General features: G+C 34.6%; 1 protein-coding gene and 1 non-coding gene across 2 annotated transcripts; one reads left to right on the top strand and one right to left on the bottom strand.

Moving 5' to 3' along the window:
* Positions 1–924: 924 nt before the first annotated feature.
* Positions 925–4,225, bottom strand: LOC141685577 (uncharacterized). The gene is made up of 5 exons (XM_074490669.1): positions 3,736–4,225; positions 3,205–3,502; positions 2,435–3,016; positions 1,915–1,977; positions 925–1,351 (listed from the first exon to the last, which is right to left on the bottom strand). The coding sequence occupies exons 1-5, from the start codon at positions 4,223–4,225 to the stop codon at positions 925–927; spliced, it is 1,860 nt and encodes a 619-aa protein (XP_074346770.1).
* An 88-nt stretch (positions 4,226–4,313) lies between these two features.
* On the top strand, positions 4,314–4,420 carry LOC141688318 (small nucleolar RNA R71). Its single transcript, XR_012561768.1, has one exon. It is a non-coding gene; the product is annotated as a small nucleolar RNA R71 (small nucleolar RNA).
* Positions 4,421–23,274: the final 18,854 nt, after the last annotated feature.

Genomic DNA, 23,274 nt, shown 5'->3' with positions numbered 1-23,274 from the left:
ACCTTTAATTGAATTCTCATACAACAATAGCTATCATGCCAACATTGGAATGCCGCCTTTTGAAGCCTTGTATGGATGCAAGTGTAGATCACCATTGTATTAGGATGAAGTAGGAGAGAAGAAAGTGTTAGGTCCTGAGCTAGTTCAGCAGACCAAAGATGCAGTGGCATTGATTCGAAAAAGGTTGGAAGCAGCCCAGGATAGACAGAAAAAGAATACGGATTTGCATCGGAAGGATATGAACTTTGAAGTAGGGTCACTGGTATTGCTGAAAGTATCACCTTGGAAAGGATTAGTTCGATTTGGTCAGAAAGGTAAACTCAACCCAAGGTATATAGGACCATTTGAAGTTTTGAAGAAAATAGAGAAAGTCGCTTACGAGATAGCGTTGCCGCCGCGGTTGCAGCATATTCATAATGTGTTCCACGTATCCATGTTGAAGTAATATATTCCTGATTCGAATCAAGTTATAGAGTATGAACCAATCGAGCTTGAGCCAGATTTGTCCTATGTGGAACAACCAATCCAGATTTTAGATCGTAAGGAGCAAGTCCTTAGAAATAAGTCTATTCCCTTAGTGAAAGTGCTTTGGAGAAATCCTCGAGTCGAAGAGTCTACTTGGGAGTTAGAGTCATACATGCTTGATAAATATCCTCATTTGTTTAGTTAAGTCAGATTCTGGGGACAGAATTTTTTAAGGGAGGAAGCATATTACGACTCGTATGTTTTTGTATGGTTTTAATATGTAATTGTTGAAAATTTAATTATATAAAATATGTGTGATTATCGGTGCATAAAGATTATTTGTGTAATTAATTTATTAAGTTGTATTGTTTTATTTCACTTTTAAAAGTGATTTTATGGAAGATTTATTTTCATAAATATTTGGATTATCTCTAAAATTGTTTTCATGATTTTATAATTTCAACCACTTGTTTGGGGATGATAAGAAAGCCCCAACTTATAATGAACTCCATATTTCTTCAACATAGATTCAAACCGATTCTCCAAGAAGTGCTTTCCTCCATCACTAATCAATATTCTCGGCACTCCAATTCTGGAAAAAAATGTCTTCTTAAAGAACTTGCTTACACCATGAGCATCGTTAGTGGGAGTTGCAATGGCTTCAACCCACTTCGAAACATAGTCAACAACGACCAAAATATATTTGTTCTGAAAAGATGGAGCGAATGGTCCCATACAATCAACTCCCCAAACATCAAAACTCTCTTCTTCAAGTATGCTATTAAGAGGCATCTCGTTTCTTCTTGAGATGTTTCTAGTTCTTTGACAACGATCACAAGATTGAACGTATTGGTGAACATCTTTAAAGAAAGTTGGCCAATAAAAACTGCATTGAAGAATCTTAGCAGTTGTTTTAGTAGTACTTGCATGACCACCACATGGTAAATCATGATAATATGAGATTATTGAGGAACCTCAATACTTGCAAAAGAAAATAGGTGATCATCAGGAAATGAGTCATTAATTGAAATATTAATTGAAAGATTTTTGAAAAATCTTTTATAGAATGGCGGTAAAATCCCGCATGCCCAAGAAAACTTCTTACTCCCTTAACCGAAGTTGGGGGTGGTAAGCGCTCAACAACCTCTACCTTAGCTCTATATACTTTGATGCCTCTTTTTGAGATAACATGACCCAAAACAACTCCCTCTTGTACCATAAAGTGACACTTTTCCCAATTTATAATTAGATTAACTTCTTTACATCTATGCAACACTTTTTCCAAGTTATGTAAGCATGCATCAAATGATATTCCATAAACAGAGAAGTCATCCATAAAAACTTCCATTATATCTTCAATAAAATCAGAACAAATTGCCATCATACATCGTTGAAAGGTTGGTGGGGAACAACATAATCCAAATGGCATTTTACGATATACAAACGTACCATATGAACATGTAAAAGTCATCTTTTCTTGGTCGTTTGGATGGATTGGAATTTGTAAGAAACCTGAATATCCATCCAAATAACTGAAAAAAGAATATTTTTCCAACCTTTCAAGCATTTGATTAATAAAAGGTAGAGGAAAATGGTCTTTTCTAGTGGCTTTATTCAATTTTCGATAATCAATGCACATTCGCCACCCTATCATGGTTCTAGTAGAAATCAACTCACCCTTTTCATTCTTGACAACGGCCATTCCTCATTTCTTTGGAACTATGTGCACAGGGCTAACCCACTTACTATCAGAGATAAGGTAGATTATACCTGTTGCAAGAAGTTTTAAAACCTCCTTTTTGACTACCTCCATCATATTAGGATTAAGTCTTCGTTGAGGTTCAATAGAGGAGGCTTGCTCGTCTTCAAGAATTATCTTACGCGTGCAAAATGATGGATTAATGCCCTTAATATCATCAATAGTGCACCCAGTGACATTTTTATATATATTTTTAAAAAAGTGAGCAACAACTCAATTTGAATGTCATCAAGCTCAACATTGACAATAACATAATATGAATTATTAGGGACTATAAAAACATATTTCAAAGATGCAGGAAGTGGTTTTAGTTCTACCCGGGGAGGCGTTATACTCTCCTTAACTTCCTCGTTACGTAGCACAATAGAATGATCAAGCATAGCTAGAGGTGCTACATCCAAAAGTTTCTCGTAGCCCATACACTCCTTATTTTCTTCATCCATGTCACCCTCCAAAATAGCTTGTAGTGGATCTTCACATAAAAAAATGTTGGCTTTGATATAAATCACTTCTTCTAGAGCATCCACCCTGTTGATTATCTCATACATAGAAGGGTGTCCCATTGTGTTTTGGAGCTTGAATTCCATCTTCTCTTCTCCAACTTGAAACAAAATTCTTCCATTTTTCATGTCAATTATAGCTCCAGCAGTAGCTAAGAAAGGTCTCCCAAGAATGATATAAATATTTGCATCTTCTTCCATCTCCATGACAACAAAATCACATGGTATATAAAATTTACCAACCTTGAGAGGAACATCTTCAAGTACCCAAGAGGATATTTTACAGACTTGTCTGCCAATTGTAGAGATATACGTGTGTGTTTCAGTACACCCATCTGAAGCTTGTCATAGACTGATAATGGCATTAAACTGATACTCGCTCCAAGATCACACAATGCTCTTTTGATTTTAACATCCCCTAGTTTGAGAGCAAAAGAGTAGCTACCTGGATCCGCTAACTTTTTCGGAAGATGATTTTACAAGATGGCACTACACTCTACCGTTACCGAGATAGTAGAACTTTCTTCAATCTTTCTCTTCCTTGACAATATATCTTTCATAAATTTTACGTATGAAGGCATCTCTGATAAAGCATCCATGAATGAAATATTAATGTGTAGCTTCTGCAAAATTTCAAGAAATTCACCATACTTCTTCTTAAGTTTAGCTTCTGCCAACCTTCGTGAAAAAGGAACATGAGACACATACGGTTTAATAGAAGCAAAAACAGGTTCCTTCTTCTCTTCTTCCACTGCCTCTTCTTTGATCGCTTTTTCAGCTGTAATGTCATCTTCATGAGTTTTAGCATTCACAATACTTTTGCTCAACTTTAAATCTGGTTCTGGCAATTCTTTTCCACTCCTCAGAGTTACAACATTGATATGACCTTTTTTGGTCGTTTAGTTTGGCCAGGAAGTTGGCCCGAAGACTTTTTGAGTTGGCTCAACTGCAGAACAATTTGACTAATTGATTTTTCCATCAACTTGTTGTGAGCCTTTATCTCATTGATACTTGCATCAAAATTATCATTCTTCTTTTTCTGTGTAGAGATAAATCCTTCCAAAAGATTTTCCAAGTTAGATTTTTGTGGCTGAGTTGGTGGAAGTTGAGCTTGAGCCTGAGTATTTCTATAGGAGAAATTAAAATGATCTCTCCAACCTGGATTATACGTGTTCGAGTAAGGATTATATTGTTGCCTTTGATTTTGGTTATAAAGGACATTTGATTGTTCCATTGCTAATCCAGAGGGATTGAACTGACAAATATTTTGATTGTGTCCAACTACACTACAAATCTCGCATGGGGCAACTGTAGATGAAGTTCTAGAATCTAATTGCTCATTCTTCTTAACCATTGCCTGCATAGTAGTATTCAACATGGTAAGAGAATCAACATCATACTTACCTCCCCTTTTAGGATGATTTCTATCACTATATGGATAGTTATCATTAGACGCCATATCGTCTAACAAAGCTTTCGCATCCTCAGTGTTCTTTTTCATAATATATCCACCAGAATCAGCATCAACAAAAATTCAGAATTCTTGTGTTAACCCATTGTAGAATGTCTGGATCAACAACCATTAAGGAATGCCATGGTAAGGACATTGTCTCTGAAGCCTTTTGTATCTCTTCCACACATCATGAAGAGACTCCTCATCATCTTGATGAAAGTTAGATATGTCGTTCCTGAGCTTTGCAGTCTTCTTCTGACTGAAAAATTTAAAAAGAAAGGCCTTTTCTAAACCATCTCAAGTAGTGAACTTGTTTGGCACTTCATCTTTCAACCAATCTTTTGTTGCATCTCAAACAGAATGGAAATAATCGCAACTTTATCGCATCATCACTAACATTAGTCAACTTTATCGTATCACACTTCTCCAGAAAACTCTCAAGATGATCAACAGGATTTTCAGTGGATAATCCGGTGAAAGAATCATTGGAGATGAATTGGATGAATTGAGGCTTGAATTCAAAGTGGGTAGCAGTGACTGTTGGTCTGAGAATAATGGAGAGTACGCCCTTAGTATCTGGCATACCTTGCTCATTGAGAGCTTTAACTGGTTCACCCATAACTTCCTTGTCTTTTTTTTCCTTCGTGCACCTGATTGTATTCTTGTTGTAGCTTCAATTTTAGGATTAAAAGATATCAAGTTTTAAGTACCTGGACTTCGAGTTTGCATGCAATAAGAAAACTAGAAACCAATATCAAATAACAAGGGAATAATAGCCGAAGCACACAACTAAAAGACTTAGCTAAAATTAACTCAAAAATTTACTATTCTAACACCGTTTATCCCCGACAGCGGCGCCAAAAACTTGACAAGGCTTTTGCGTTCCTATCAAATAATAATTCCTAACAAATCCTTTTAACTATGTAGTATGGTAAGTCAGAGTTGATCCCACAGAGACAAAGGTACCAATCACTATTAATTTTTGACTCGATTTAACTAAGCAAGTAACACAATAAAAATTGAGAGATTGATTACCTAAAATTACACAAAAGCAAATACATTGTATTAATCAAATAACTAAAAACATCCAGAGTTCAGTATGCTAGTGTTTGTACCCTAGAGATAACACTATGATATTTTAGTTTAAGACATTTGGATTATTAATGTTTATGTTCTATCGATTATTGACTTTATAATTTATTAATTCTTAAATTATTGTGATATAAATGTTAGATTAATAAATGTCCTTGGAATATGATATGCAGTTCTATATCTCTAAGTACGTGACTTAGAAATGAGATTATGAGAATAGTATCAATATTCCTAAATGTCCCTGGTCGAGTATTATTATTAAGGGACAATAATAATACATTAAGACTAGTATGTTTGTTGACTGATGATCACATATCATTGATCATAGGTATAGTGATACTAAAGTCAAATACACAGGCATATGTATATGTACATGGTGTTGGACAAACCCGATGTGAGATTTTACATGTCTGTTGTGTCATATGTGATTCTCACAGTGATAATGATGTAATGGTCCTTAGACCTGAAGTCATTATATTTCTATATGAGAATTAATTAATTACATTAAAAGTTATCCTTGACCGGTTAATGATAAAAATGGACATTGGGTATATTATGAATCGTATGAGAAATATGAATAATCTAAATGGGATTTAACACTCCAATTTTATGAGTGATATTGTGACGGCCTCAACCCCGGGGTCAGGAGTTGACGTCATCAACAACAATAATAATAAACATAATATAATCCAACTCACTAATTATACATAACCATGACCCCTTTACCAAGACCTTTTCCAGGTTTAAGTATGATATAGGTTACAACTATTAAAAAACCGACCTACAGCAAACCATCATGACATAACTAACTTAATACAACAACTCAATAGACCATCTTTGATCCAACACAACTGCCTCAGAGGAGCCTGACATGGAAGGAAATGGAACTCTGCCCTGACTACCACAGAAGAATCTCCCAGGCATCTGCAATACATATATAAAATATTCTGCAAGGGTGAGCAATCAATTACTCAGCAGTACCACTATATGAATAACAAGCAAAACAATTTATGATAAAATAGTGATAGGAACAGAGATTATAGCTTATTTACAAAACATGTAAAACATTCATAAACTGGATATTCAAAATTAGCATGCTCGGAAAAATAAAAATATCAATCGTGTGCTGTGTATAAATACTAGAGTTAAATCTTAGCATGCTATTTCATTTTCAAATCATCTATCTCAAACAAGTTAATTTGTTAAACATTTCCAAAACTGAATCAATCAAATCTATTGGACATTCAACGGGTGAAGATAATTGATCAGTCTATCCTCACCAGACAGCGACTAACGGCCATCCAGAATAAAGAATGTGTTCCAGAACTTGGGAAAAGACTAGTTAGGTCTTTCCCCATGCTGGACTAATCAATTAAACAGAACGCCCAACCGAATTAGCCACTTACGCCTACTCAATTTCAATATATCAACTGAATTCCTTTTTACCTCTTTCCAAATTTCACGACATAGGTGAATCAAAACCTTCCATGACATAGGTGGATCAAAACATTCTCTTTATCCAGTTTCGAAAATCAGTATCACATATCTCTTTTTAAAACCATTCTGTCACAGCACACTATTCGAAACTTCTTTTCATTTTAATCACATTTAGAGATAGGTCCTTTCAGAAGTTACTTTTCCCCAAAACATATTTTTAAACAACATTTCCAAATACAGGGGATATGTAACTTAAAACATTATGTTCCATTATGAGGATAAACAACAGCTATTCATATATACTGATCCATAAGAGTATGGTCAGGGGTACTTACCTTGCAGAGCTTTATCACTGATACCACTTATCCTTGGACTGACTTGGACGCTCGGATTATAAACTATCCCAGATTCGACTTTAACACTCAGGTGCTTTTCTTGGAACCTCGTTGAGCTTGTTGGCTGATCACTAGGTTAACTTTAGTCCAACGTCAACTTTCAGTTTTCCGACTAGAACCTACTGGGTCAAAATACTCTATGTTAGAGGATTAGGTATGCTTGACATATCCTCGCTAGACACTTTACCCAGATGATAACGATTCCCGACTCGTAATTATATATATTATTATAATACACTCCACAATTAGGGTTCATGTTCTCGAAAATCGGTTCGGTGTTTGTTTCCAGAAAATACGTATACTCGTCTCTTTACGAAATTAGGGTTATTGGTTTTGGCAAAATATTTCATCACAACGTACAATCAAGTTTCGTAATATATATATATATATATATATATATATATATATATATTAATTTATATATATTTGCTCGACGTCCCGATAATTACCAGATATGCTCCCGTACTTCCGTAGTTTGATTTCCCGGAAATCGAGCAGCACTTCCTTTGTTTATCGGCCTACTCGTCGAAACATAATCGACGTCAAATCCCAATCACAATCACAAATTAATTCAATCACAACCCAACAAACAGAAAATTAATCCAACTTCATAATCCAAATAATCTCGACATGTATTATTTAACTACTTTTTATTTCGACTAATAATATACAAACTAAATTATTTATTTTAAAATATTAGGACTCGGATAACGATCATCACAGTCCATCGTCGACTGGCCGAGGCTCATTGTCGACAGTGGTAAAATTCGTCGGTGCCCGAATAATTTGGGTTTCCCATACGAATTCTACTAATTAAATATTGAATAATTCAAACAACTATTCGATTAATCATCAAAATTCATTCGATTTTTTCAGAAATAAATTCGAATAAACAAATTAATAATAATCGAATAATTTAACCAAAAATTCATGAATCAGTATTCAGACAAACACAAACATCGCTGCAAACACCCACCAATACAGGCGCATACGCGCGGTGGCCGGAGAAAGAACGAAAACCGGGAACAACAAATCGGAACAGGAATCACAGAGACAGGGCACCACAGCTGCGTATAATTATATACATGCACGGACACAAGCAAAAATTACACACACGGCACACAACATATACACCTGCAGCGCCACCGTGCTTCCTCGCCGGAGAGCATAGGAAGGGCGGTGACATACCACCAGAATAAGGAATTCAAGGGACAGTGAAGCCAAGGAAAAAATTTCCGGAGAAGGAGATGGCCGGCAAAAAAAAATCCGACGAACAAAGCTAACAGAGAGCCAGAGAAACGGAGAGAGACAAGAGAGAATTTAGAGAGAGATCAATATTGTTGTAAAAAGAAAATAGGGAAGATGAAGAAAATAAAATTAAATAAAATAACAGCCTATAATAATATGCCACATTTCTGACTGGTTTGTAAGAATTAAACACGTGTCCTCTATCCATTTTAAGCCTGATATTGATCCGTTTTCTTTGCATTTAACGAACAATCGCACATATAAAAATAATCCAAAAATTACCAAATTAATTTTAAAATATAACAAATTATTCAAAGTTATTAAAAATAACTTTTTCATAATTTTTAGAGTATTTTTGAAACGCAACTTGGACCTGCATATAACGATTAAGGAACCGAGCTGCACATAAAACAAATTCAGAAAATCACGAAAATAGTCTTAAAATGTTACAAATATACCGAAGTTATAAAAACATAAATTTTGTAATTTTAATATAATTTCTAAAACGCAATTTATACCCGCTTTTATTAATTAAATGAATCAACGCGCGGGTGAAATTAATCCCAAAAATTTCCAAAATAATTTTAAAATTCTTGGAATATTCCAAACTTAAATAATTATGAGTTTCATATTTTTTAAAGAATTCTGGAATTAAATACAGATTTTACGAATAAATGCAATCAGAAAATCATACAGGGCTAAATAATTGATGAAATATTGATTTCTAAATTTAATAAAATCCTAAAAATAATTATTATAATTATAAAACCATAAAAACAATTTTAGAGACATTCCAAATATTTATGTAAATAAATTTTCATTAAATTCACTTTTAAAAGTGAAAACAATTCAGTACAACTCAATAATTAATTACGCGAGCAACCTGGTACATCATAAATCACGCATAGATAATAATAAAACAACTCATAGCGGTCAAAGCCAATACACATATTTTATTTAATAATTACACTTTTAAATAATATAAAAGTATACGAGTCGTTACATCCTTCCCCCTTTAAAAAGATTATGTCCTCAAAATCTGACTTAACTAAAGAAGTGAGGATATTTGTCAATCATATCTGACTCTAACTCCCAAGTAGACTCTTCTACTCGAGGATTTATTTAAAGCATACTCACTATAGACATAAACTCATTCCTTAGGACTCGCTCTTAACGATCTAGGATTTGGATCGATCATCCCACACAGAACAATTTGAATGAGAGCCCATTGGTTCCTAATCAACGAATTGGTTCAAATCAGGAACATATCATTTTGATATTGACACGTGGAACACATTATATATACTGCAACTGCGGTGGTAACATCAATTCATGGGCAATTTTAACTATATTTCTCAATACCTCGAACGGTTCCATATATTTAGGACTCTACTTGTCCCTTCTATTCGAATTCAACCAATCTCTTTCAAGGTGAAACTTTTGTCAATACCAACGATCCTATTTCTATATCCACACTTTTCGATGCAAGTCCGCCTTCTTTCTTTGTCTATCCCGAGTTACTTCAACTTATTTCCAAATCAACACCCTTGCATCTTTGGTGAGCTGAATTAACTCGGGACCTAACAACATCTTTATTCCCACTTTCTCTCAATAGAGTGAGGACCCTCGCTAATGTCCATACAAGGCTTCGCAAGGTAGCATTCCCTTACTAGCATGATAACTATTAGCATAGAAGACTCAATCAATGGTAGGTAATTACCTCAATTTCCTTTTTAAACCCAACATATATACTCTCAACATATCTTATATTGTCCGAATTATCTTCTCACTTTGACCCTTCATCTAAGGATGATAGGCAGTACTCATTTTCAACTTAATTTCCAAATATTCGAACACCTCTTACTTATTTTCATCCGTTAAGGCTGGAAAGTAATCTCATATATTCATTTCTTATCACCTTCAGGTATTCGAACTCCAACTTTCACTCTTTCCAATTTTTTTTATTAATTCTTCAGCGATCCTAATCACATTCAGTCCTTATTTTCTACTCAAGACATCTGTCCCTAAGTGGACCTTGCTTGGTTGGTAGTTACTCAAACAACCGTGGCTCATAATCAATTTTGACCAGGATTTCTTACTTTTGAAGCTTAGTATATAATTGCTACTTTTCAACCCTTCGCAGGCATCTCTTCAGGTGTTCAACTTGGCCTTCCTTAGTCCTTGAATGGGCGCGGATGTTATCAATAAATACAATTACACCATCTAAGAACTTCTTATACATTATGTTTATTAAACCTTTAAATGCGACTGGTGAATTTGCTAATCCGAGTAATATCATCAAAACTCATAATGCCCATACCTCACTCTAAATACAGTCTTTAGTATGACCTCAGACTTACCTTTAGCTGACGGTAGCCTGATTTTAGGTCTTCCTCCAAGAACCAACACATTCCTTTAATTGAATCATATAGATAATCAATTCTATGCAGGGATTACTTATTCCTATTCATCAACTTTTCCATCGTCTGATAATTAACACGTAACTTTATACATCCATTCTTATTTTCTATAAACCACATCAATACACAACGCGGAATACACCTTGTCTCATTATTCTTTCATCCTCAATCCTGAAGTTTTCTTAACTAATTACTTGATTCCTACTGGCCATATGATGCGGGGCTTTTGACACCAGCCTGACTCTGTATGGTTACCAATGAGAGATCCTATCTCCTGCTCCGAGGTAATCCTGGTAAGTCATCTGGTAAAACCATCGGGACTTCACTTGCTATCTGGATTCCTTTCAACTTAGGTGCTTCCTTCTTGATATTCACGACACGCGCTAGTTATGCCGTACATTCTTGCCTATGCCCTCGAATACTCATCCTAATATTAACTCCCATAAATATTACTATTGGCTCCTTCTGATGATCAATAATTGCCCCAGTTCCTTATCAGGGTCTTGAGCAGCTGACCTTTTAATCATATTATAAGTCTTAGTCTTGTGTGTACTGGATGTCAGACCTTTTGATGCACTGCCTCCCGTGCTATTTTGGGAAGCACTTCTACAGCTCTTGGCCACATGGCCTACCTTACCACAATTATAACATGTGACTCCTGGATTTTCCACTTTACACTCCGACGCATATTGTCCTTTCTGTCCACACCTGAAACATTCAGTATTTGCTTTACACACTCCACCATGCCTTTTACCACATTTCCTACACTCCGATATAGGTAACTTGACCGATTTGACTTGGTTGAAGTTGACTGAGGTGTAACTAATCCTATTTAAAGAAAAACTCTGCCCTCTAAGTTCTTTATTCTTATTCCTACCAACCATTTCCTGAGACTTCTGGCTAGATCCTTCTTGACCTGATGCTCCTTCCACATCATCTATCTTTCGCTTCGTATCTTCTTTTTCTCTAGCGGCTAACTTCTGATCAAATTCAATTACTAAGGCGGCCTGAACTACGGAAGGATACGTCTTGAGTTGCAATGCCACAACTCCACTGTGAATTTCAGGCTTTAACCCTTGTTGAAACCACCTTGCCTTCTGAGCTTCAGAGCGTACATAATCTGGTACAAACCTAGCCAACTCTGTAAACTTAGTCTCATACTCAGCTACACTTCTATCGCCTTGCTTCAACTCTAGGAACTCAATTTCCATTTGATTCCGCACACAGTCAGGGAAATACTTTTCCAAAAATAACTCGGTAAACCCAGCCTATGGAACAGGGCGTACTCCTTCTAACGCTCTGGTTGACTCCCACCCATAATTCGTTTCATTTTTCAAGAAATAAATTGCATATTCAGTCTTAAGATTATCACTTACTTGGACAAGGTTGAAAGCTTTCTCCATCTCTTTTAATCATGCTCTTGCAGCTACTGGATTAGGTTCACCCTTAAATTCAGGAGGGTTAACATTCTGAAAGGATTTGAAATTAGCACTTTGGTGAACTCCTTGTTGTTGTTGCTGCAATAGTTGCTACTGAACCTGTTGGATTAGCTGCAACTGTTGTATCTGCTCCTGGCGCAACAAGTCTAGAATTTCATTTATAGCTGGACCCTCCACAAAAATACTACTATTTTCTTTAGACTGGGTAGCTTTCTTGGGTGGCATCTTCCTGAAATATATAAATGAGTTTATTCAAAACATAACAAAAATAATGGATAAAAGATATCACCGTTTAAATGGTGCACCTGTATCAGGAAAATGCTGCTCAATCACGGTACCCATGTCATTAATATCGGGGTCCATTTACAAAAGAAATCTAGATTAACAGCACTAGCAATCATAGCAACAATGACAGTAGCGGAATCAACAACAGTTCAGGAAAACTAAAATACAAAGAAACTAAACACCGTAGCACGGCTTCTCAATATAACAGCAACTGACCAACTTCCCATCACTACTCAAGTACAACAGCTAAATTGATATGATATACAACAAAAGTTGGCTGGCTATATCAGCCACACACTATGTAGAACAAACCGGTAAATCAAGTCAAGCTTAAGGAACACTGACTCTACTATGCATAGTAGTCCATATTTCAACCAACCATCCCTCTAAGGATGATTTCTTGTCACTTACACGTAATCCACCAACCACTGAATTGCTTTTCCCGAGGCTAGAACTCCACCAATTGATTTTGAACCTTCGTTGTTACCCTTATTCTTAAATAACACTGTGATACAAGACTTTTGTTCTTCCTGACAGTCACTCTTATTTGCTTTCAATAACGAGGACCATCTAATCGCAGAAATTCATTATCATAGAATATCAAATAAAATTTTAAACTCAAGGGAATCGAATAAGAAGAAACAGTGAAGAAGATGTAGGTATGATTGAGAGCAATCATACAAGTACATAATATGACCAGTCTTAGTACCGCACAGTTCATAACACATAACTCGGTGGCGTCCCACCAGACCCTTTGTCATATAGAAAAATAGTCAAATCATATGCATTACAATCAACCGAAATAATCACTGAGGAACGAAATAATGTTTAGGTAGAAAGTTCACAAATAGAAAGGGAAGAATCTGATTTTTAATGAGGTCAACAGGACCCTAAGTTGCTTACTTCGCGCTCTTAACTTTTTCACGGGATGAATAAGCAACTTATAAAATAGTAAACAATTATTCCGCGAACAAAATACCTCTCAAGAAAGAAGTATAAGGGTTTAAAATATAAACCACAATACTGATCCACGTTCACTATGAGACTTAGCTGTCATAGCAGCCACTGACTATTATCATTCCATCTGAACTCACCGAGGTCACACACTGGGTCCAACAATATCACTTGACATAGATAATACGATATTTAGAGATAACGTTGTTGTCTCTTCAGCTGACGTATCAAGGGTCCCTCAGAAGCTAAATTCTCTCAATCATACTCGTTTTCTCGAGAGGAAAACTAGAAATCCCTATCAGCTTCCTATACTCTTTTGACTCTACTCCTAACCTAAATCAGGGACTCAAACCTGTAGCTCTGATACCAACTGTGACGGCCTCAACCCCGGGGGTCAGGAGTTGACGTCACCAACAACAATAATCCAACTCACTAATTATACATAACCACGACCCCATTACCAAGACCTTTTCCAGGTTTAAGTATGATTTAGGTTACAACTATTACAAAATCGACCTACAGTAAACCATCCTGACACAACTAACTTAATACAGCAACTCAATAGACCAACTTTGGTCCAACACAACTACCTCAGAGGAGCCTGACAAGGAAGGAATTGGAACTCTGCCCTGACTACCACGGAAGAATCTCCCAGGCATCTGCAATACATATATAAAATATTCTGCAAGGGTGAGCAATCAATTGCTCAGTAGTACCACTATATGAATAACAAGCAAAGCAATTTATGATAAAACAGTGATAGGAACAGAGATTATAGCTCGTTTGCAAAACATGTAAACCATTTATAAACTGGATATTCAAAACTAGCATGCTCGGAAAAACAACAATATTAGTCGTGTGCTCTGCATAAATACCAGAGTTAAATCTTAGCATGCTATTTCATTTTCAAATCATCTGTCTCAAACAAGTTGATTTGTTAAACATTTTCAAAACCGAATCAATCAAATCTATTGGACGTTCAACGGGTGAAGATAGCTGATCAGTCTATCCTTATCGGACAGCGACTAACGGCCATCCAGAATAAAGAATATGTTGAGGAACTTGGGAAAAGACTAGCTAGGTCTTTCCCCCATGCTGGACTAATCAGTTAAACAGAACGCCCAACCGAATTAGCCACTTACGCCTACTCAATTTCAATAGATCAACTGAATTCCTTTTTACCTCTTTCCAAATTCCACGATATAGGTGGATCAAAACCTTCCATGACATAGGTGGATCAAAACATTCTCTTTATCCAGTTTCCAAAATCACTATCACCTATCTCTTTTTAAAACCATTCTGTCAGAGCACACTATTTGAAACTTCTTTTCATTTTAATCACGTTTAGAGATAGGTGCTTTCAGAAGTTACTTTTCCCCAAAACATATTTTTAAACAACATTTCCAAATACGAGGGATACGTAACTTAAAATATTCGGTTCCATTACGAGGATAAAACAACAGCTATTCATATATACTGATCCATAAGAGTATGGTCAGGGGTACTTGCCTTGCAGAGCTTTATCACTGATATCTCTTATCTTTGGACTGACTTGGATGCTCGGCTTTATCGCCTTACTATTAAACTATCCCAGATTCGACTTCAATACTCATGTCCTTTTCTTAGAACCTCGTTGAGCTCGTTGACTGATCACTAGGTTAACTTTAGTCCAACATCAACTTTCAGTTTTCGGACTAGGACCTACAGGGTCGAAATACTCTATGTTAGAGGACTAGGTATGCTTGACATATCCTCGCTAGACACTTTACCCAGACGATAACGATTCCCGACTCGTAATTATATATATTATTATAATACACGCCACAATTAGGGTTCACATTCTCAAAAATCGGTTCGGTGTTCGTTTCCAGAAAATACGTATACTCGTCATTTTACGAAATTAGGGTTATTGGGTTTGGCAAAATATTTCATCACAACGTACAATCAAGTTTCGTATAATATATATATATATGACGAAATTAGGGTTATTTGTTTTGGCAAAATATTTCATCACAACGTACAATCAAGTTTTGTATAATATATATATATATATATTTATATATTTGCTCGACGTCCCGATAATTACCGGATACGCTCCCGTAATTCGGTAGATTGATTTCCCGGAAATCGAGCGTCACTTCCTTTGTTTATTGGCCTACCCGTCGAAACATAATCGACGTCATATCCCATTCACAATCACAAATTAATTCAATCATAACCCAACAAACAGATAATCAATCCAACTTCATAATCCAAATAATCCTGACATGTATTATTTAACTACTTTTTATTTCGACTAATAATATATGAACTAAATTATTTATTTTAAAATATTAGGACTCAGACAACGATCATCACAGTCCATTGTCGACTCGCCGAGGCTTATTGTCGACGACGGTAAAATTCGTCGGTGTCCAAATAATTTGAGTTTCCCATACGAATTCTACCAATTAAATATTGAATAATTGAAACAACTATTCGATTAATCATCAAAATTCATTCGAATTTTTCAGAAATAAATTTGAATAAATAAATTATTAATAATCGAATAATTCAACCAGAAATTCATGAATCAGTATTCGGACAAACACAAACATCGCAGCAAACCCCCACCAACACAGGCGCATACGCGCGGTGGCCGGAGAAAGAATGAAAACCGGGAACAACAAATCGGAACAGGAATCACAGAGATAGGGCACCACAACTATGTATAATTACATACATGCACAGACACAAGCAAAAATTACACACACGGCACACAACATATACACCTGCAGTGCCATCATGCTTCCTCACCGGAAAGCAGAGGAAATGCAGCGACATACCACAAGAACAAGGGATTCAAGGGACAGTGTAGCTAAGACAAAAATTACCGAAGAAGGAGATGGCCGGTGAAAAAAATAAATTCCGACGAACAGAGCTAATAGAGAGACAGAGAAACGAAGAGAGACGAGAGAGAATTTAGAGAGAGATCAATATTTTTGTAAAAAGGAAAGAGGGAAGATGAAGAAAATAAAATAAAAGAAAATAATAGCCTATAATATTATGCCACGTTTCTGACTGGTTTGTAAGAATTAAACACGTGTCCTCTATCCATTTTAAGCCCGCTATTGATCCGTTTTCTTCGCATTTAACGAGCAATCGCACATATAAAAATAACCCAAAAATTATCAAATTAATTTTAAAATATCACAAATAATTCAAAGTTATTAAAAATAAAATTTTCATAATTTTTAGAGTACTTTTGAAATGCAACTCGGACCTGCATATAACGATTCACGAACCGAGTTGCACTTAAAACAAATTCAGAAAATCAAGAAAATAGTCTTAAAATGTTACAAATATCAAAAAGTTTATAAAAATATAAATCTTGTAATTTTAAAATAATTTCTGAAATGCAATTTATACCCGCTTTTATCAATTAAACGAATGAACGTGAGGGTGAAATTAATCCCAAAAATTTTCAAAATAATTTTAAAATTCTCGGAATATTCCAAACTTTAATAAGTATGAGTTTCATATTTTTTAAAGAATTATGGAATTAAATACGTATTTTACGAATAAATGCAATCAGAAAATCATACAGGGCTAAATAATTGATGAAATATTGATTTCTAAATTTTATAAAATCTCAAAAATAATTATTGTAATTATAAAACTATAAAAATAATTTTAGAGACAGTCCAAATATTTATGCAAATAAATTTTCATTAAATTCACTTTTAAAAGTGAAAATAATTCAGTACAACTCAATAATTAATTACGCGAGCAACCCGGTACACCATAAATCACACATAGATAATAATAAAACAATACATAGCGGTCAAAACTAATACAAATATTTTATGTAATTAATTATTTAATAATAACACTTTTAAATAATATAAAAGTATACGAGTTGTTATAGATATTATTGGCCCCTTGTGTGAGCTAGACTATGAAATGCGTGGCCACGCTCAAATGTTGATTTGATATAATAGTCTACTCATTGATCGAGAAAACTTGGATTAAACTATGATGAGGATGACACATAACATGCCTCTCGTTTAATCTATAATATTTGGTTAAAGGGATTATATTACATTGTACATTATTCACGAAAGGTTTAATCGATCACCGATTCAATTTTTATTACTTGAATAGCAATGATGTATTACCGGATGCCGCTCATTGTTTACGATTTTAAATTAGATTTAAAATTCGTTTCCAACGTAATAATAACCTATAGGGTCACATGCAAATAATGCTTGAAAGATTATTCAATTTTAATTGGATTTAAATTAAATTAAAGTAATTCAAATTATTTATAATATTAATTAAGTATGACTTAATTAATTAGATAAATAATGATATTCGAATTTACTAATAGTAATTATGAAATTCATTTGTTAAAGAATTAAGTGTGACTTAATTATATTACAAATAGGAATTTTGAATTAATAATAACTCCTAATTAGTTAAGAGTTATAATTCGTTTTTTTACTCTCTATATAATATCTCTTGTGGCTGATTTTGTGGGCAAGACTTTCACAAAAACCCTAGCCACCAAGAGAGAAGATAAAGAGAGCAAGAAGAAACGAGTTTGTGCTAGTACACATCCAATACTTGAGTTCAAGCATTCGTGTGGATACCGATAGAGCGTAGATCGCGATAGCGGAATGCGTGGTGATTGGACAATCTTTGAATCTCCATTATTAAACCAATTTGTAAAGCTTCATAAGGTAAAAAATCTGATCTACGAATTAAATATCTATTTTTCGCATGGATCCTGTAGTGGGTTTCGAAAATTCTGGTTTTTCACATTTTTAATTAATGTTCCCGTTGCGTTTATGTGCTTGAAACCCTTCAATGGCATCAGAGCTACTTGCAAAAAGTGTTTAATTCGTTTATGTGTTTACTGGTTTTATGATGATAACATGTATACAATATGCCATGACTGATTAGTATATGTTTTGAATATATGATATTCATGAGAGTTTTATAATCATATGATGATTATATAATCTGTAAATATACTGATACATATATGTTTTGTGTTTGTTCTTGTAATAAGAATCGTATTTGATACGATTCTGAATCGGATACAGCAGATTTGCTCAAATCTGGGTCTGGTGTCCGATTTTCGCAAACGAATACCCTATTCGATAGCCATCACCGACTCGTCTATAAGGCCTTTGACGCTGTTTAGACCCTGTAATCTGCTATTTAATGTTATCAGATTTAATTTTGAATTTTCTGATTTTTGCCATATTTGATTTTTATGATTAGATCATGATGGGTATGAATGTTAAGATCAGGTTATGTGTTTAAACATGTTCTTATGTGTTAGTTGAGCATGCATGGTGGATGGTTATGGCTTATGACCTTAGGTTAATGGTTTTGATTTTTTAAATACGGCTTGCATGTCGTTTGATCTTGTAATTATTAAATCTCGTATGTAACTCGAGTTCTTCTTGTAAGTTCATTAAATTAGTTTTATATTTCATTCTCGTAATGTACACGAAGACATGAAGATTTGACGATCAAGGAGGTAATCCCATATTGAGGCCGTTCAAGGAAGCAATACAAGAAAGAAGACATGTAATAGTTAGCCTGTATCTATTTTTCACCTTAGATGACCTAGATCTTTGTCACTAGCTTGATGAAGATAATATAGGATGAAGCCATAACCAACCACGTTTATTTATTACACTTTACATATATATGCACATATGAAAATTGTATGTGTAGAGTAGTTTATAAATATGCATACTTAATTAGATTAAGAATGTATGTAGTAGATACGATACCCATGCCATGCTTGCTAAATAAGATAAAATCTGTTATGACTCAAGATTTTAAAATGAACAAACGATTATGAGATTCTTGTGTTTATGAAAAAGGAATAAAATACAATTTTTTTTATTTCTGACATGGGGTGATTTTTTCATAAGCGAGTTCATTGAACTTGTAAGGTTGTGGGTTTTAAGCGAGACCATTGTGACTCCCTCACTACCTAGAAATCAAACCATTGATGAATATTGATTTGAAGTATTTTATTCAAGGAAAAATTGGGAATCTCTTTATGATGGGATCATGATCATTTTAAAATTAACAAAACCCTAAAGTTAATATTAAGTTGATCAGATGCCTTCCAATGAGTCCAGTGTGTTAACCCCTAGATCGAAAAGGAGTGGGTTCTCCAAAGCGAAGTACTCCTATCTATCATGGGATATGTGTTGAAGTATATTGATACTTTTTGACTATTGGGTTTGACTTAACTAAGTTACCACAATAGACACAGGGACTCCATGACGAAATACTATTTCCTTCAAATACATGTGAACCAACTTGTACAGTGAAAATCTTTCATTAATAGGAAAGAAATGAGCTGATTTGGTTAGTCTCTCCACTATAACACAAATAGCATCGTGGTTCACTTACATCGTTGATAAGCCAACTATAAAATCCATAACAATGTGCTCCAACTTCCATTCTGGAATCTCTGGTGGTTGTAATAATCCACTTGGTCTCTGGTGCTCCAAAATATAGAAGACCAGGGTTCAGTGGGTACAAGAATTAGTCTTCTGTTATACAAGGCATAAAGGTTGGTATGTCAAGCAATCCCATATCAAGAATCAGTATGTGATAGGTATGTATTTTTGGAGTAGTATCGTATATGTGTGATTCGTATATGAGAATTCAACAACCAATGGTTTACAAGAAATCAGGCTTGCGGCTCAAGATCAATAAGAATCAGGGTTTAGGGTTAAGTACTTCAAAGTACTTGCAATATAAAAAGGAAAAATCAAAACACTTGCTGTATAACAAGAAAGATAAAAAATATTTGCAATATATTACAAGAAAGTTCAGGGACATTTGCCTTGTCAATTCACTTTTACTATACTAACCCTTGTCAATTGGTTCCCACTCACTGACCACTTGCTTTTCCTTTCTACGTCTCGCTTCCTCTGTTAGACATCACACGTACTTATCAATACTACTCCTCATCCTATTCTATTCGTTACAAGATTCTATCTACCCTTCGTTTCATCCAAATCCGACATATGAATTACAAGTTATGAATAAAACCATCAAACAATGCACATACATTCATATTATACATCAATCAGATCACATATAATGCGTAGCACGTAAGATATTCAATCAAAATAATTTTCAAAGAAGATTTGGGGTTAAAATGATTTTCCAAGTATTTAATACGAATTTTTGAACATTTTTTGGAATTAAAATGGGTCTCTGAATCATTTTATATTAAATAATAGGGTTCAAACACCCGAATCTAACTTTAAAATAATTTTATAATAATTATCGAGCCTTGAAAATAATTTAAAATAATATTTTAAATCTCGAAACTATTTTTCAAAATTTTTAAATCTAAATAAATAATTAAACTAATTAAAAAATCAATTAAAATTAGTTAATAGCTAATTAATTAATTAATCAATTAATATTTAAATTAATTGACTAATTAAATAATTAATTATCAACTAAATTTAATTAATTGATTAATTAAGATTTATTTTGAATTAAAAATAATTTTTAGAATTAAACATAATGAATTTTGAAATTTAAAATAATTAAAAACAATTTCTGAAATACATTATAAACAGAAATATTATTTTTGAAAATATTTAAAACTGAAATCATGTTTTTGTAAAGTTTTAAAATAGGAATACTGATTTTGCAAGTTGGGGAAAAGTTCAAGGGCTAAACAGTAGTTTGCCACCTTCACCTTCCTCACCCACAACTCTAGCGGCGGCGGCAGCCATTAACGTCGCCCCGAGCTCGCCGGAAAACCGCAAGGAAGTCCATAATTTGAAAAAAATGAGCAGATCAGGAGAACTTGACGAGATAAACTCAATTATGCCAACAAAATTACCAGAAGCTCAATGAATCGGCTGGAAAATCGGGTCAAACTTCGCCGCCGGCGAAGCTTCTCCAGAATTCGGAGAACGATTTCGGCATCGCCCATTAAAACGGTCACCATCATTCGAATCCCCTTGAAATGACCTATTCAATGGTACTACTCAATCATACTCAAAATCAACCAAATTAAAATTCTTAAATTCGATTAAGAACATTCAAACGATTTAAACCCTAATTTAACAATCCGAGAATCAAATATCAATTTCAACATGTTATTGAACTCCAAATTAGTCATGTAATATACCAAAATGACCAGGAAGAAAAGATCTACATGATTCAAGCATCCAATCACACAAACAACGTCAAGAACAAAAATTCCTATTTAAATCATTAAAAAATTCGAATTAAAATAATTAAATAGTAATATCACCTTGATTTATGCACTGAAATGGATGATTGATCATGAAAGAACTTTTTGAGAGCTTTGATTTGATATATGGCATGCTCGAATCGGATTTCGATAGCACCTTCGAATCCTCGTTTGATTATGAAGAACGCGATAATTTATTAGGGTTTTCTCTGTATTTTATTGGTTTCTACTGATTGATTATGATTATACGAATGAAATGAAATAAGAAAAGGGCTATTTATATTTATGGAATATTAGTACGTGTTGGATCATATTGGATCGAGAAATAAGTTACTTAGCCGCTAAGTAACTGCGAAAACGATCCGATTGGAGAATGTTTTAGATAACCATCATCTTGTTTTGGATAATTATCAAAATTTTTGGATAACCATCAAAACCGGGCTTCTTATAAAACACTTTGTACAAAGATAATGTTATCGAAATGATTATCGTATCGAAAATTTTGTGTCGGGACGCGCACGATTCAAATCGTAATCCAGATTGAAAAAGTCAAAACACGGAAAATGTCTGGAATTATCAGATCAGGTTAGGAAGGAGTTTTCAGAAGAGTTTCGGGTTGTAAAAATGTAAAAATGGTTGAAGTTGGATGATTCCCGGCTTTATAAAATAGTTCTGTAATTATTCAGAAAATAATTAATAAATTCATAAATCAAAATAAAATCATATAGCAGTCCAAAAATTACCAAAAAATACCGTAATTATCTATATTTTATTCTAGACATAATAAAATTAACATACCTATACTTTACCACATATAAACATCCACATCTCAACACCAATCATCAGATAATTGAAAAAAAATCACATAATAATCACATAATAATTATTTATTGACACAAACAATTACACGCTATGTCCCGGATATTACAGTTTTTATTCGCCAAAAGCCCAAGTGTCCACATATCTTTGATAGTAACTCCACTATTGAGAACAACCCCAAATGGAGAGATGAGTTCCTTAGGCTAATTTAGGCCGGAGGCGATTGGGCCAGTTTATTTCGTAGGCCCTTTTTTAAGGTAGTTGATGGTAGACCGGCTAGCATTAGGCTAACTCTCAAGGATGAGGCTGCTTATCAAGCCCTTATTGCGGATAACGGTCAAACAGACACCTGGACTCTGTTAGCGGAGTTTTTTCTCAAGAAAGTTGGCCTTTCTCAGGCCTCTGATAAGGGTAATTTTACTTTCATGTTTTTTGTCTTTTTCTTTATATCATGTTATGTCTTAATCAATCATGGACTTCAATGTTTATTTTTCAGCTTGTGAGGCCATTAACAACCTCAACAAACCCAAGGAAGGCGAATCGGGCCATCAAAAGAGGGCCAAGCTCAGCAAGGACCCGAGGAGCAAGCCCGACGAGCCTTTTTTTTTAGCCTCACATCCTTGAGGTTTCTCTGGGGGATGATGTGGATCCCCCAATCAAGGGGCATGCCTACAGGCCCAATTGGGGCTTCAAAAGAGGTGAGACGGTGGCTGGGTCCACCAAACATGCGAAAGATTGGTCTTTCCACTCTATCACTCCCCATGACTAC

This window comes from Apium graveolens, chromosome 9 (genome assembly GCF_009905375.1).
Source record: "Apium graveolens cultivar Ventura chromosome 9, ASM990537v1, whole genome shotgun sequence".
Taxonomy (NCBI): Eukaryota; Viridiplantae; Streptophyta; class Magnoliopsida; order Apiales; family Apiaceae; genus Apium; species Apium graveolens.
This window is presented reverse-complemented; position numbering and strand designations above follow the sequence as displayed.